Raw genomic sequence first — 15,792 nt, 5'->3', positions numbered from 1 at the left:
TGCTGGGTTAGAAATAAAACACTTGATCAAAGACTGAAGATACCACAGATATGCAAGTTCTGAGAAAGATTAGAGGTGTGAAAGATGGCATCAGTGGCAGAATCATATTTAACACGGGGATATTAGGAACGAGTTTGATATTGTTGTCATTCAAGAATTTATGAGCAGAACTAATCTCAGATGGAATATTCACTTAAACAGAATAGGATAGGAAGAGTTAGCAAAACAAGTGTTATTTGCTAGGATTGCAGGAATAGAGATACAGAGAAAACCAAGATCTTGATTAGAATTTAGAAGATAGAAATATAAGATCTGACAATGTTGGAGCCCTGATAGATAATAAATTAATTTGGAGGAAAATTGTCGATAGGAAGTAAGTAATGGTGTGAACTTTTCATGTACTCTCATAGTATCCCGTATTTCCTCTGAGGGTATGTGTCAGGAATTCGTTGTTAAAGTGGGGAGGGGTTGAGAGAGAGGGAAGGGAGGGTGGCCCATTTTGGTGTTGATAGATGACTGGAATGCCCTACACTGCTGGAGAGTGTGGTTAAATGTAGGGACATGAGTTTTACTGTGTCGTATATTTTATGTAATAAGACTGATGCATTTTTCACTTCGTATTGATCCTTCTTGGTAGCATGATGATGATGCTACCAAGAAGGATCAATATGACCAAACCAAATGGTTTATGGGTAACAATGCTATTTTATTTTAATTTAACCATTCAATTATGTCTGACTCTTGGTGACTTTGGAGGCCATCTTGACACAAAGCATTCCAGTGAGATTTTTACAGGATAGTTAGTTCACCATTGCTTTCTCCAATCCACCCCATTTATCCGGGCTTTGGGACCGGCATAGCTGATGAATCGGGCATATGCTGGGTCGTAAGTATTCATTGCTTTAATCCATGTTCTGAGGGACGAAAAACCTGAGTTTCCAGGTGAAAAACTCTCTACCTCTGTATGAGACCGGCTAACTACCCTTAGTCAAAAGAGACCAGATAAGGCTCCTCACATCATGGACAGGAATTGAACCTCTGTCTTTTTTTTTCCCAACCATAAGGCTTTGTCTGTACCAACCGAGCTACAGAGCCTCTATGATAATGATGACTACATCTAAATTTCTTTTTTTCTTGCTTTCAGAAGTTTTTCAAGTTTTCAAAGAAGCACACTTGATATTGGGCTTCATGATACTTTAAATTTGATAATTGTATTTTTCTAGATAATTGTGTTGTTCTGTCTTTTGTGTGGTAAGTTAATGGTGAAATCTAGAAATGAAAACATCTTTGACATGAATGGCATTCCTTCATATATCTGAAACTCAAGAATTTAAATATTCTTTAAATTTATGAAATTAAATCCATTTAATATATTAAATTACTGATTTGAAAGTAGTAATTTAAAAATATCTATATGAAAAAAAAACCTATGAATAACTGCTTGTAAAGCCCTGAGGAGATTTTCTGAGATAGTTGCTTTTATCAGTGGACCAAAAAAAAGTGATCCCAGTAAAGTTATTGTTTAATACTTAAGAAAGATTTCAGTTTTATATTTATTCATTTCACACAGTGAATCTTCTGTTTCTTTTTTTAAAAAATCTTTCAGTGTCAGAAGCCTGTAATAGCTGCTGTGCATGGCAAGTGTATTGGAGGTGGCGTTAATCTAGTGTGTGCTTGTGACATTCGATATTGTACTGAAGATGCTTCATTTGAGATTAAAGTAAGTCACTTGTATGTTCGTCCCTTAATTAGCTTATGAATCTCTATATTATTATTTTTTTGCACTTTGTGCAGATCACATTTGTTAACATTCCAAAAAATAAATATTTTTGAGACCTGCCTATTCACCTGTGTTGAATTATTATTTCAATGCACATCCATACTTATTGCTGCAGTTTTTCTTCATTTCCTTCTCTGGTACTAGTCACCACTAAGTAGTAGTAGATGAGTTGAGTTTTACTACCTAATTTAATACCACCACCACTACTTTGCTTATTGGAGACTTTGTTGAACATGTTTGGATTCTACTTCTCTCCAAGGTGTCAACAGTTTGCTTTTCCTCATTTCTTTCAGCATGATGTTTTCAAAGTTATGTTGGACATCTTGGAGAGATGCAGTGTTTCTGCCTTTCATGGATATAACTTTAAAATGGCTATTCAGCAGACTGGGTGCATTATGCCATGAAGCTGATGGTAATTCTTCATGAGGTTTCCAGCTCAGCTAGTGAATAATCTTACTTCACTGTTTGGCTAGATGTGCCTTGAAGAATTCTAGTATGTGGGTAGTACTGTGTACTACCTAGATCATGCTTTGCAAAAGACTTGGATGAAATTCGCTGTGTTATTTTTCTCCTCTCTTCGACTCATTTTAAACAGCCATGAAGAGTCAAGCAAAGAGAAACATGTTATACATAGGAAATTGAGACCTCCAATCCTTCTGGATCCATCAATCTCACACACATGCACACCCTCATGGTCTAGTTCCAACCCTAGTAATGTCCATTTCCTCTAGGAAATTCAATATTTTTTTATATAAATTCCTTCCATTCTAGGTTATATGCATTGGTGCTGTGGATACACTAATTGATAGATAATCCAGGAAATCTTCTTAGAAACCAAACATTGAACTTTTTTCCATGCAAATTCAGTCCTAAATAAGTGGAATATAGTCTCACACCATCTAGTGCATTTCATTTACCACATAAATATCCATAAATATACTGTGGGATTGTAAAGTATGACCTGAACTGGTCGGACTGACATATACACTTTTGGGTCTTTTTGCTTCTTAGATAGCATTTATTCACATCTTTGATTCATGTTAGTGTGTATGACTCAATCTCCTCTGGCTGAAATCTCTTTGCCTCATATCAGATTTATGTGTTTTCTCCATTGCTCTCCTGATGTCGCAAGCCACTGAACTTTTAGAAATCCTTTCTGTAAATGCACAAGTTTCAGTTCGGAGTTAATTAATGCCATTCTGGGCTTCAAGTATCTATCCCTCCTAATAGTGGGACAGACACTGCTGGTCCTGAGGAATGGAAATATTGAAATAATTTTTTTCTCATATTTATTTTGTTTCATTTTTATCAGTTCGCACATTAACAGTTGCAAAGCCTACAACACGAGTGGTTAGGAAGAAAGAAGAAATCTGTTGATTATTGTTTCTTGAATAACTAGCAGTTATAATCTTTTGAGGAAAATGGTGTAGGGAAAGCTGTACCCAAGAATGAGTGTTGTCAATCAGTGACATTGAAAAATCAAGGTGGTAGTTTATATCATCAGAAAGTTCACATAAGTAAAATAACAAATGGCATCTTTTTCATTGATATATGACATACTAGATGGTATCTGCATGCTGTCTTGCATCAGAACCACACATCAAAAACTGACATCGAACCATTACACCATCAAGCTTTCTGAACCCTGTTATAGGATTGAGAATATACAACAACTAAACCACTCCAGATAGAACTTAATTCATACATAGGAGCTTCTATCATCTTATGCTTGAGTGTTCTCTAAGCAAAATACTTTGAAAATTTGCCAAAAAAAAAAAAAAAAAAGGTAGTATTTTAAGACACTCATCCAACTATCACTAAGATGTATCAATGCCCAGAGTGGTATTAATTAATGCCACTTTGGGTGTTGGTAATCTCTTATCATCTTTAAGCCAAACATGAATGGCACTCAATTTCTTGAGGTATACAAATTAAGCTGCAACTATTAAAAGCCTGTATGGAAGAAATTTGTCAGTCCATAGAAATTCATACAAAGAGCACATTACTATGCCATTGATATGTTCTTTGGTATAAATAAATGCAACTATAGAAGATCATGAAATGGATTGGGAAAAAAAAAATATATATATATATATATATATTTTTTTTAGCACAGACTGTTATTACAATATTAACTATTATTAAGATATCACCAGAATACATTGATATATGATCAAAATCAGAAGCATTGTATAAAATGGTTGAAAAGGTTGGTCTTAAAATAAATATGACTAAACAGTTCTTAAATTGAACGGAAAATGCCACAAAGAAATTAAAATTGATCAACTTTATTATTATTGCATGGGTGCCTCCATGGAGTCCTAAAACCCATTATGGGAGATCCAAACTATTAACACAATATCTATTCATACCTCTCCTTGAAACCATTAACAGACAAAGCACTCACAACTGACTCAGGTAACATATTCCATTCATTCATTCTCCAAGCGAAAATTCCTTGCTAACTGCACTCTTACCCAATTTCCACGGATGACTTCTTGTTCTGCTCTCTCTAGCTAAGTACTGAAACATTTCCCATGCATCAGTCCTATAAAATCCTTTAAGTAACTTAATTTTTTAGTCATATCTTCCCTTCCCTTTTTTTCCCCTCCTATTAACCAATTTCTGCAATCCACAAACCCTCTATCTATCCTCACAGGAAGCATTCCACAGACCACTTAACATTCTTGGTCACTCTCCACCACTTACTCATCTCCAAGAAACCCAGATGACCAGACCTGAGCACGGTAATCCAGATGTAATCATATCAAGGCTTTATAAAGAGGAATGATAACGCCCTAATCTCTGCTTGTTAGTGTGGTCTTCAATAACAAAGTAATCCTGTTAGCAATATACCATCTAAACTTTGGCTCTCTATATATTACTACCTCCAAATCCTTGACCTCATCAATTTCCTGGAGTACAGTTATCTCAATGTAGTATAGATGTTGTAATTTTTGTATCCCAAAATGCAAAACTTTGCACTTTTCCACATCAAATTGACATTCATTGTTTTGTCCATGTTAGCCTATTTAAACCATCCTGCAAGGTCTCTCTCTCTCTACATCACCTTAATTAACTATATCTTACCCAACTTGGCTCATTAGAAAACCACTGAATATCTCCTTCTAATTTTCCCATATCATTTATGTACAAAGTAAACAGCAGTGGTCCAAGCACAGTGCCCTTCAACACACCACTAGCACCTGCCTTCTCCTGGATTCTGCTCATCCATACACTATGTTTTGGTATCTGTCCATTAGCCATCCTCTAATCCACATAATGAGTGTCGTATCCATCTCCATTTGTTGCAGTGTGTAACAGAGTTCCATGTGGTATCCTGTCAGCTGAAGTTATAAATTTTACATGCTTGGGAGCTAATGATGATACAGCGTGGAATTGACAGGAATATAAAGATTGACAAAAGCATATACTGTTTTCATAAAATTAAATAATATATGAAAATCATCTAAATATTATAATAAAACCAAAATAAAGATCTTAAGTATCAATGATATATGGATCAGAGACATGGAAATTTAAAAAAAAAAAAAAGTTGCCACTGAAATAAAAATATGCAGATTGATGAAATCAATTGACATGTACTGAGAATGGGCAGCAGTGATTCCAAGATAAGTTTTGACATGGATCCTAGAAGGAAAAAGGAAAGAAGAAAGGTTGGTTGGGAGAGCTGGAGAGAAAGTGTACAAGAACAGGTATCTGAAAGAAATAGGTCTCAGATTAGTTGTCATGAGGGACAAAGAGGAAAAGTAAGTTAAGGTAGAAGTATTAAAGAATCTAAAGAGGTCCCACTATCAATGTTATCTTGTATAGAACCAAGGGATAAAACTAGTTGTTTGGAAAGCCCTAAAAATCATTGTAAGCTAGATGACTCAGGAAAAAGAAAAACCTTATTTTTGTAGACTATAAACAGTCAGATCAAAAGCTTATATAAATTACATAAAATGTAATTTATATAAGCTTGTGTATTATGGTAAACATTTAAAAATAATGTCACAAAAGGGGAAAATTGTGTTTTAAATAGCTCTGTTTGTTTTGTTTTTCCTAATAGATATTAGTACATTAGTTCCATGGATGCCAAAATAAATTATATTGAAAAGTTTTGTCGATTTGGAAAAGGCATATGACAAGGTGCCAAGAGAAAAGCTATTCAATACGCTACAGTATATGGTTCAATGGGGCATTATATGAAGCAATACTTAGTCTTTATTTGAGTTGTAAGTCAGCAGTTAGAATTGAAGGAAGTACAGGAAGATAGTTTAATGTAAAATCTTGTGTGAGACAAGGATGTACATTATCCCCTCTGTTATTCATTATCTATATGGATCACATTATGAAGGAAAGTGATATTAAACATGATATCAAAATTGGAGATGTTAATGTCAGCTCTTTGCTTTATGCGGATGATGTTATACTTCTAAATAAATTTGCTGCAAGTCTGCAAGATTCTCTGACTAAATTGAATAGCTGTTGTAATAGATATGGTATAAAGGTCAGCAATAAAAAGACAAAGACAATGAAAATAGGCAGAATCATTGAAAATGTCAACCGTGTTGTGAATGGAGAACCTGTGGAACAAGTAAAACATTTCAGCTACTTAGGCACGATTTTTACTGAAGATGGTAAATTAAATATGGAAATAGACAACAGAATCAACAAAGCTGGTATGGTGGGAAGTCAATTGAATAAATTCATATGGAATAAGAGAGAAATTAGTTGGAACACTAAATTAGCTGTATTCAAGACAGTGTTCAAACCAGTTTTAACTTATGGATTTGAGAGCTGGGTCAGAAGTAAAACACTTGACCTAAGACTAGAGACTGCAGATATGAGAGTCCTGAAAAAGATTATAGGTGTGAACAGATGGCATCAATGGCAATATCATATTAAAAACAAGGATATTAGGAAAGAACTTGACATTGTCAATATCCAGGAATGTGTTAGCAGAGCTAATCTCAGGTAGTATGGTCACTTAAATAGAATTGGCGAAGAAAGATTAGCAAAACAAGTGTTCTCTGACAGGTTGGCAGCGAAATGACCCAGAGGAAGACCAAGATATAGGCGGATTGATACAGCACAAAGTGCCTTAGATGATAGAAATATAAGATCTGATAATGTTGGAGTCTTGACAAGTAACAGACTGATTTGGAGGAAAATTGTAGATAGGAAGTTAGTAATGATGTAATTTTTTTCATGTAGTACTATCATATCCTGTACACCCCTTGAGGGTACATGGCAGGAATTTGATGATGATGCATTTACTTAAATTTACTTGTTTCTATACATGAGGAAATATTTCATAAATGCTAAAAATTTAATTGAACCATGCCTCATAGAAATATTGATTTGGGACAAAATGAAATAATTGATCAGACTTGAAACCACAGGTATGAGAATTATAAGGAAAATTAAGGAGTGAAGAGACATTATCAAAGCCAAAAGCTATATTAAAACATCATCAAATTCTCAATATGTACCTTCAAGGGGTGTATAGAATACTATAATAGTACTATATGAAAAGTTGGTTATTAACTTCTATCAATAATTTTCCTTAGTTATCTGTGAGGACTCCAATATATTTGCAGAATCTTATATTTCAGTTTTCTAAAGCACATACATCACCTCACCAATCTTGATGTATTCTTCTGTGTCTTTTCTGCCATCTTGTCATAAAGCACCTGTTTTACTAAGCTTTGCTCTCCCATTCTGTTTGTTCTCTGTTCATGCATACGGCTAACGTAGATACAATCATTTCTTTCAAACCCTGCACATACAAACAAGTTAAACTGTTTCCAATTACCAACATGCCTCTTGCCTTTTGTAAGCAATTTTATTATTATTATTATGTGACACCTTATTGCTTTTTCTTATGCAGAGGCATCCTCCTTCTTCCTCTCCCCTTTTCCTGGAAACTAATCTTTCATCCTGTAAGACAGATATAATAGACTAGGGAGAGATATCTAGTAATGCAATGATAAAATTGACCATCCTATCACTTCATTACTTGGATTTCTACAAAGCCTACTTACCTGGCCAAGATAGGCCTTTGAATCTAAGCAGTAAAGGAAAATGGGATGTTTTATAATTTATTATCAAATGTTCTCTCTGTTTTTTACATCTTTGAAACTGAAATTTAGTTTTTCATGTCATAGAGCAGAAGTTGTTATTTATTGTTCCGGGCAACTCCAAGGAGTCGACATACTCATCGAGGGAGGCCCTAACATCATGTCAAGAACAACTATTCGACATTGACACAGTATCTATCATACCTTGCCTTGAACTCATTCACAGTCGTAGCACCCACAACAGACTCTGGAAGCTTATTCCACTCATTCGCCACTCTCCAAGTAAAAAACCTAGCTCTAACACCCTTGTCAACCACGCTCTTGCCCAGCTTCCATGCATGGCCCCTAGTCCTCCCAACACCAGTCATATTTTCAAAAATATCTTCTGGATCAATCTTATAGAAACCCTTCAGTAATTTAAATGTCTCAATCATATCATCCCTCCTTCACCTATCATCCGATCTCTGCAACCCACAAATCTTCAACCTATTCTAAAGTGTAACTTCGTTTTCAATTCTTTGGGGTATATCACAACAAATTATGCAAAATCCTACTCATCATGCAAAAAACTTGCCTGCCCATGATGCTCCATCTCATTTATTATTTTTTAAAGATATCTCATCTCAATAAGTCATAAAGTGATTAGTGGTACTGTAATTATGCTTAGATAACATTTCCTTTGTGTGAGAACTAAGGGGAAAAAAAGTCAGTAAATATATTACTTATTGACTTTCCCTAGGAAGAATAGAATAAACAGCAAAAATAATAGTGTTTTTTGTAAAATATAATTTACACATTCATTTTGTTATTAGAATGGTCCTTCGTATGATGCATATTCATCTCTTTTCCTAAAGTTAACTTTTTATTTATAATTATTTTTTTTCTTAGATTTTTATTTTTTGTATTAAATAAAAACATTCTGTTTTATTTAGTCTGCAGCTCTTTGCCAGCTGGTAAAATCTACTTGCCAAATGTGAGTGGGCAAACATATTTGTTGAGATCCTGTTCTCCAGGACAAGATTTTTGCATTACCTAATCCTTAATCTGAGAAAGCTAAGGATTAGATAATCCAAAAACTATAGGTTTAAATTTTTTTTTTTTAGTGAGATTGAAATAAAATGATTTGGTCACTGGATTTTCATGGTGATGAGGATATGTTAGAAAGAGATCCAGAGTAAATTCACAAAGGTGATCAGCGGTCTTTGGAATGTGGAGTACGAGGACAGATTGAGAGAGTGTAAATTGCATTACCTTGTGAATAGGAGGAAAAGGGGGATATGATTGAGACATAAACTAGTCGGGGATTGTTATCAGGTTGACATGGAAGAGATTTTTCTTAGAATGGTGGGGACGGGTGGCAGTAGAACAAGAGGCCATTACTGGAAACTGTACAGGAAGAGTGTACAGTTTCCAGTTAGCAGTGGAGTGAGGAGTAGGTTCTTTGCATGGAGAGTGGTTGGTGAATGGAATGCATTGCTTGAGTATGTTATGAATGTAGATACGTTGAATCAGTTTAAGGCATGGTTGGATGATCATTGTGTGCAATAGTGTCTACTTCTCACGATGTGTCTCTTACTCTATGAAGGTCACATGTTAATAATAAAAGTGAATTATCATAGGACTGAGTCTTAATTTGAGGCCTTTTGTTTCTAATCATTTTTAAAGATTTATATATTTAAATAAATATTGTTTTTCTACTTATTTACAGGAAGTAGATGTTGGAATGGCTGCAGATATGGGTACACTGCAAAGGTTGCCAAAGATTGCAGGTAATGATAGTCTCATCAGAGAATATGCCTTTACTTGTTCTCCAGTGGATCCTGATACAGCAAAAAGTGTGAGTCATTGTTTTTGAAATTTTTGAATTTTTACATGATTCTTCTTGGTCTATATTAAAAATTTCTGAAAAACAAATGCCTTCTAGACTAAATAGAGAAAACATATATTTTTCAGAAATTTTTAACTGGCATTTTGAAATAACTTGTTCAGCTATTTATATCCCCAGTTATGCAGATAAAATTATAAACATAAACAGAATTTTTAAAAAATTTGAAAAATCATTAATTCATTCATTAAAGTACCCATGTTTCCATAGAAGGTTCTTATCTAAGGAAAAAAGATCTTTTTTAAGTCATTAGAAAGGACAGTGGACAAAAAAGGATGAACTGATTCTTGTAGCAGATCTTACTAAAGAGCGGAATAGGAAGTGAATATCAGATAGGAAAGTTTTGGGAAAATGCACAGAAAATTGAAGAAAAGCTAATAGGAACGGCAAGTACCTCATGGATTTCAGTTCAATATAGATATGAACAAATTCACTTAGAGAAAAGGCACAAAAAATAGTCTATGTTGCTGCTCATAGTGATACCTTTATACTACTTCATGATATAAGAATATACAAAAGATTTGAAATAGGGATGATTAGTTTTGAGCAGAGTTTCATTTTAGTTTTGAAAATGAATATCATATTGAAAACAAATATGTGTACTAAAGTTTTAAAAAAAACAAAAATCAAGCAGCTTTCAGAAGTGAACTGTAGATTCAAATTTACTAATGTTATTGGATTAAAAGTGTGAAGGAGTTTAAAATCAAGAACCAAATATTAGAAACTGTGCCAAAATCTGAAGACAAAATTCAGTGATTCAGCTAGGGAGACATGTGTAGACTCAAGAAATTGGAGAGATAGTGCAGAAAAGAAATCACGTCAAACATTCTTGGCAGTTAAGTCATCAAGTACCCTGAGAGAATGCAAAAAAAAATGTAACACAAAAGTCCTGGGAAGACTTTTGTAAGAAGATATATATATCATGAAGGCGGTAAAAATGTCTTGGAAGCTATTGAAAAAAGCTGAGAAATGGAGGAAAAGGTATGGTAAAGGAAATCAACTGGGAAAAAGTGACACAAATGCTGAGGACAGATATTCAGGATGTCTTGAATAATTACTTTGAATGATAGTTAAATGTGAGTGACAGAACAGTGGTAAGAAATATTCAAGCATGTAGTCAGAAGTACATATCCAAGTAGAAAAAAGTCATCAGAAACCTGACATGTGGAAAGACAACTGAAGTAGATGATATTTGATGAGAAATGCTCAGATATAGAGGTATAAACATTTTATACCCTCACAGTACATGTTTATTGTGAGGGGGGACCAACACAGAATGGGGAATTTACAGTGGCAATTTACTAATAATTTACTTATTATTACAGGTAAGATTTACACGAGCACAATAGTTTTGACTCCATGAAAGGCCTGAATCATGATAATAATTATGGATTTTTAGAAAATTAATTCAGCCTGCTTGCCTCTCCTCTGCTGCTTCCCTGGAAGGTATTTTATATCTATAGGTATGTGTTCACAGGGACTGGTTTGCCTAATTTGAGGGACAAAAAAAACAAGTTACCAGGAGGAAAAGCCTCCACCTCCATATGAGACTGGTTAACTCGCCTTTAATTTTGAAAAGCCCTGATAAAGGTTCGTTGCAACATACATGAGATTAAAATCCAGATCTTTTCAATTAAAGAGCCTTTGTCAAAGCCAGCTGAGGTATGGAGGCTCTCTCTCTCTCTGTTCATAATTGGGACTAATTATAGAGTTTTCTTATGCTATCAGTTCATAATTTATTATTATTCAAAGTTGGAATGAATAAGCTATTTTTGGTAATGGAGAGTAGTTCCCTATGTAACAGCTAGGCTAAAAAAGTTAAAATTAAATGAGGTTTTAATTAAAACATTAATTTACAGACCTGTGTAAAATTTTTGAAGGTAAAGACGATAAAATCTTGACACTAGACTTGATCAGAGCTGTGATGGTATACAGTTAAGCAATGAGCATATAAGATGCCTACAATTGAGTGCAGAAATACATTCATAATTAGAAGAAACACACGTATAAACCACCGTGAAAATTATTTAATTGTAAATATTTCATCCTAAGTATCTTAGGACATCATCAGTACAGTATTTAAACAAAAATTAGGAATAACATACAGTTAGGGTGCATGATTACAATAGAATCTCATGAAAACGTGCATAACGTGCTAAAGTAGTACAAAAAAAAAAAAAAAAAAACGTTAATTATTTAACACAGTTTTGTATGATAATTTCCCATACTTTAGGAATAGTAAGAACGTCATTGCGGTTTAGGTTTGGTCTGTGTAGTAGGGCTTCAGAACGTTCTTTGTATAAACGTTCATGTTTAAATATAGATCTATGTAAAAGTTTAGCCTTTTCCCAATGGATCCTATGGTTTGGATTTTCAATTCCGTGTTGAGAGAGGCCAGATTTCTGCGGTTTAAGAAGACGAATGTGGTCTTGATGTTCCGAGATGCGTTTCTGAACAGACCTACCTGTCTGTCTAAAGTAAGATAATTTGCATGAGCATGGAATCTCATAAACACCAGGTGAGAATTTGTCCTTTCTCCTAAGGACAAATTCTTACCCTTGATGTTACCTGGTGTTTATGAGATTCCATGCTCATGCAAATTATCTTACTTTAGACAGACAGGTAGGTCTGTTCAGAAACGCATCTCGGAACATCAAGACCACATTCGTCTTCTTAAACCGCAGAAATCTGGCCTCTCTCAACACGGAATTGAAAATCCAAACCATAAGATCCATTGGGAAAAGGCTAAACTTTTACATAGATCTATATTTAAACATGAACGTTTATACAAAGAACGTTCTGAAGCCCTACTACACAGACCAAACCTAAACCGCAATGACGTTCTTACTATTCCTAAAGTATGGGAAATTATCATACAAAACTGTGTTAAATAATTAACGTTTTTTTTTTTTTTTTGGTACTACTTTAGCATGTTATGCACGTTTTCATGAGATTCTATTGTAATCTTATCAAGGCTCGATTAAGAGGAACAATACCTGCTTGTCTCTGCTCATCAAAGTATTCTTCAGTAACCAAGTAATCTGCTGAGCTGCTTTAGCCAAGTTTGCTATGCCACCTAAACTTTAACTCCCTATCCACTAACACTCCTGTGAAATATCCCCAATAAGCAAGGTTGTGGTCTCAAACCTTCTTTTGCCGTATTTACTGTTACAGTTTGTCTGTGAGGTTAAAATTTCTAAAAGTAGTCCAACTCTTGAAAACTCACTTTTTACATTTTAACTATTAATTTATCACGTTATAACAAAGTTTACTATATAATGAAATTCTTTATTATATGTTGATACATCTTCATTTTAATATACTGATTGTTTAGCAGAATGGTATAGCTTTTTTTCTTGGTGAGGGCAGGCAGGACCATGAACTTCATGAATCTTAACTTCATCTTGCATACACTGGATGTGTGTGTTGGTGCTAAACACAATTGAAATAATCATGCATATATGAAATTTTTTTTTTTTTTTCATTATAAGAAATAAATAGTGCTTTTTCAAAATTAATAGTTGTTTTTATGTTTTACAGTAATATTATCCAAGTGTAGCTGTTGTAATAAAAAGAGATTATGATCTAATGTTTTACTTCACTTATGTTTTTTCAGCTAGGGCTGGTGGGAAGGATATTTCCAGATAAGGAAACTATGCTAACAGCTGCTGTGGAATTGGCAAAAATAATTGCTTCTAAAAGTCCTGTTGCTATTCAAACAACAAAAGTAGCATTAGACTTTTCAAGAGACCACAGTGTTAAGGAAGGATTATCCTTCATGGTAATTGAAATTTCAATATTTTCATTATTTTTTTGTTTGTCATACACCAATTTTTTTTAATGTCATATAATAAGAAAACTACACTCCCCCCCCCCCTCCCAAAGGAAGGATTTCTAAAAATAAATGTACAGCTATAGAGTGCTGGCACTTTTGTAAGCCATTCTCCACCCACCCCCTCACTGTCTGCTATATTCATTTCATGTTTCTAATCCTAACAAGTCTGTGTTCTCTGGTTAATTTTTCTGAATTTCAGGGTTAAAATAAAATGCTTCTTCCAGAGAAAACCGTCCTTACTGTCATAAGGTTAACGTACTTCAAAATAGCTGAACAAAAGTCCTAGATAAATTTCCTTTTATCAGTGACTAAAATTGAACCTATAGGATATTTCTTCTGCTGATCTAAGTACCATGGTTATACAAGAACCCATCTTATAATAGTAGACTGCATACATAAACACATCTGTGGAATTTCATAGTTATTCAATACATGTATGCCACAGTAACAATGAATGAGTTTATAGCACAGTTTGATAAGTTTATAATTATTTATTAATCAAAAATATTCTGTTTTCCATATCATAAAGTAAGTCCTTGGACTCCCTGGAGGTGTCACATAATAATAATAACAATAATAATAAAGTATTAGTGTGGATTGAAGAACAATAATAAAAACTTGAATGTAGAAGAACAGAAACAACAAGCATTGCTGTGGAATTATTATTGACATGTAGTCACATAGTAGCCAGAATTGGAATATGTATGCATGTATATATTAAGAAATATTGAGGATAAAAATTAAAAAAACCATCAAACCAAGCTTTAAACTCATTCAGTATTAGTTGGTGTCTAGTGGTAGACTTGTGTTTGGAGAGCTCTGAAAGCTGAATTGTTTAGTTCAGAGTTTCTCAAACTTTCCCTACGACAGAACACTTCACAAATCCTGAAATTTTAACTGAACACCTTGGTTAGAGTCGAGTATCATCGGTCTCGTATTCAATGTAAAGCTAAGTGCACACTATTGCTGCAGTAGGCTGTATCGCATTGCAAAAATACTACAGTGCACGCTACAGCTGTGCTGGGCCGCAGCACATCGCATTGACCTTGCTTGTGACCGCACATTTCCTAGAATAGATACCTCCATACTTCACTCGCACTCGGAGGTGTCGACAACAGTGGAGTCAAGTCCAGCATGTGTTGGCCTTAATAGCACAATCCGCATGCAAAGTGAGAGCGCCTAATTTTCAAACATGTTTTGAACTTGTCACAGCATTTAAAACTATTCCAGGCTCATATTAGTTTTGATAATTTATCATGGAACACTTATTCACTTTCTGCGGAACATAGTTTGGGAAATGCTGATTTAGTTTATAAAAAAAAATAGTGATATTGGTTAAAAATTGTAGTAGAACTAGATTGTATTGTAATATTGACTAGTTTTAAGTAAAAAAAAAATTATTTAAATATAGTTAATATAGTCAACTAATATCTCTATTTTTTCTAAATGAAACAGTTCAGCTTCAAGCAATTCACGGTAAGTTACATAGCATAGCACATGGCACCAATGCAAAGCAGAACAATGCTATTGGAGTCCAGGGCTTCATTGCTTGAGGAATTCAACCAGCGTGAAAGTGCAATGTTTGCAAGATATACACATTATCTAGGTACCATGGCTATGATGCTATGAAAGCGAGGGTCAGAAGTGTGGGTCAGGTCAAAAGATTGAAGTGGTGAACAGAATAATGAATACATGTGAAAATGTGTGTAACAGAAGACAGGATTGAAAGAGAAATTAAAAGTGAGACGATTGAGAGAGAAAGAATCAGAGTAATAATAGTATTGTGGATGTAAAGAAGAAAGAGTCGACCATAATGGAAATGGTGTATTTATGCAGAGTGATACACATGATGAAACATGAGCTGAGCACATGCAGAATAACTGCCGAGTGATTCAGCCAAGAGCAGAAAGAAAGAAGTTCAAGAAAAGAGAAAGGAATACTTGACTAAGAGAGGAGGAAAGATTAAGGAGATGATCTTGTATGGCAATTCTATCATAAGATTATTTCATGCTTTCTGGATACAGAAATTAACAATGTTAGCAAGGCTATTAGAATGTAAAAGTGTAAGGAAAGAGTTGATTGTTTTGGCTGGAAGGAATGATTTGAAAGGAGAAAAGTATGGTATGAAGGAGGACATGAAAGAGTTACTGAAAGTTGCAAAAGAAGAGTGAGAGAGAGTTAAGATAATCTATTTGCCACTGTATGA

General features: G+C 34.3%; 1 protein-coding gene across 1 annotated transcript in view; it reads left to right on the top strand.

The window, feature by feature from the left end:
- The window catches only part of LOC150102181 (delta(3,5)-Delta(2,4)-dienoyl-CoA isomerase, mitochondrial-like), a 181,592-nt gene that overhangs the window by 133,822 nt on the left and 31,978 nt on the right, over positions 1–15,792 (top strand). Inside the window, exons 5-7 of the mRNA XM_090399792.1 lie at positions 1,607–1,720; positions 9,575–9,703; positions 13,368–13,532. Of these exons, the coding sequence (XP_090255918.1) occupies positions 1,607–1,720; positions 9,575–9,703; positions 13,368–13,532 (408 nt within the window). The remainder of the gene's footprint in view (positions 1–1,606; positions 1,721–9,574; positions 9,704–13,367; positions 13,533–15,792) is intronic.

This window comes from Typopeltis vanoorti, chromosome 10, assembly GCF_054136105.1.
Source record: "Typopeltis vanoorti isolate ZY-2024b chromosome 10, IOZ_Tvanoo_1.0, whole genome shotgun sequence".
NCBI classification, from domain to species: domain Eukaryota; kingdom Metazoa; phylum Arthropoda; class Arachnida; order Uropygi; family Thelyphonidae; genus Typopeltis; species Typopeltis vanoorti.
The sequence above is the reverse complement of the archived record's forward strand: the minus strand, read 5'-3'. Positions and strand labels throughout refer to the sequence as shown.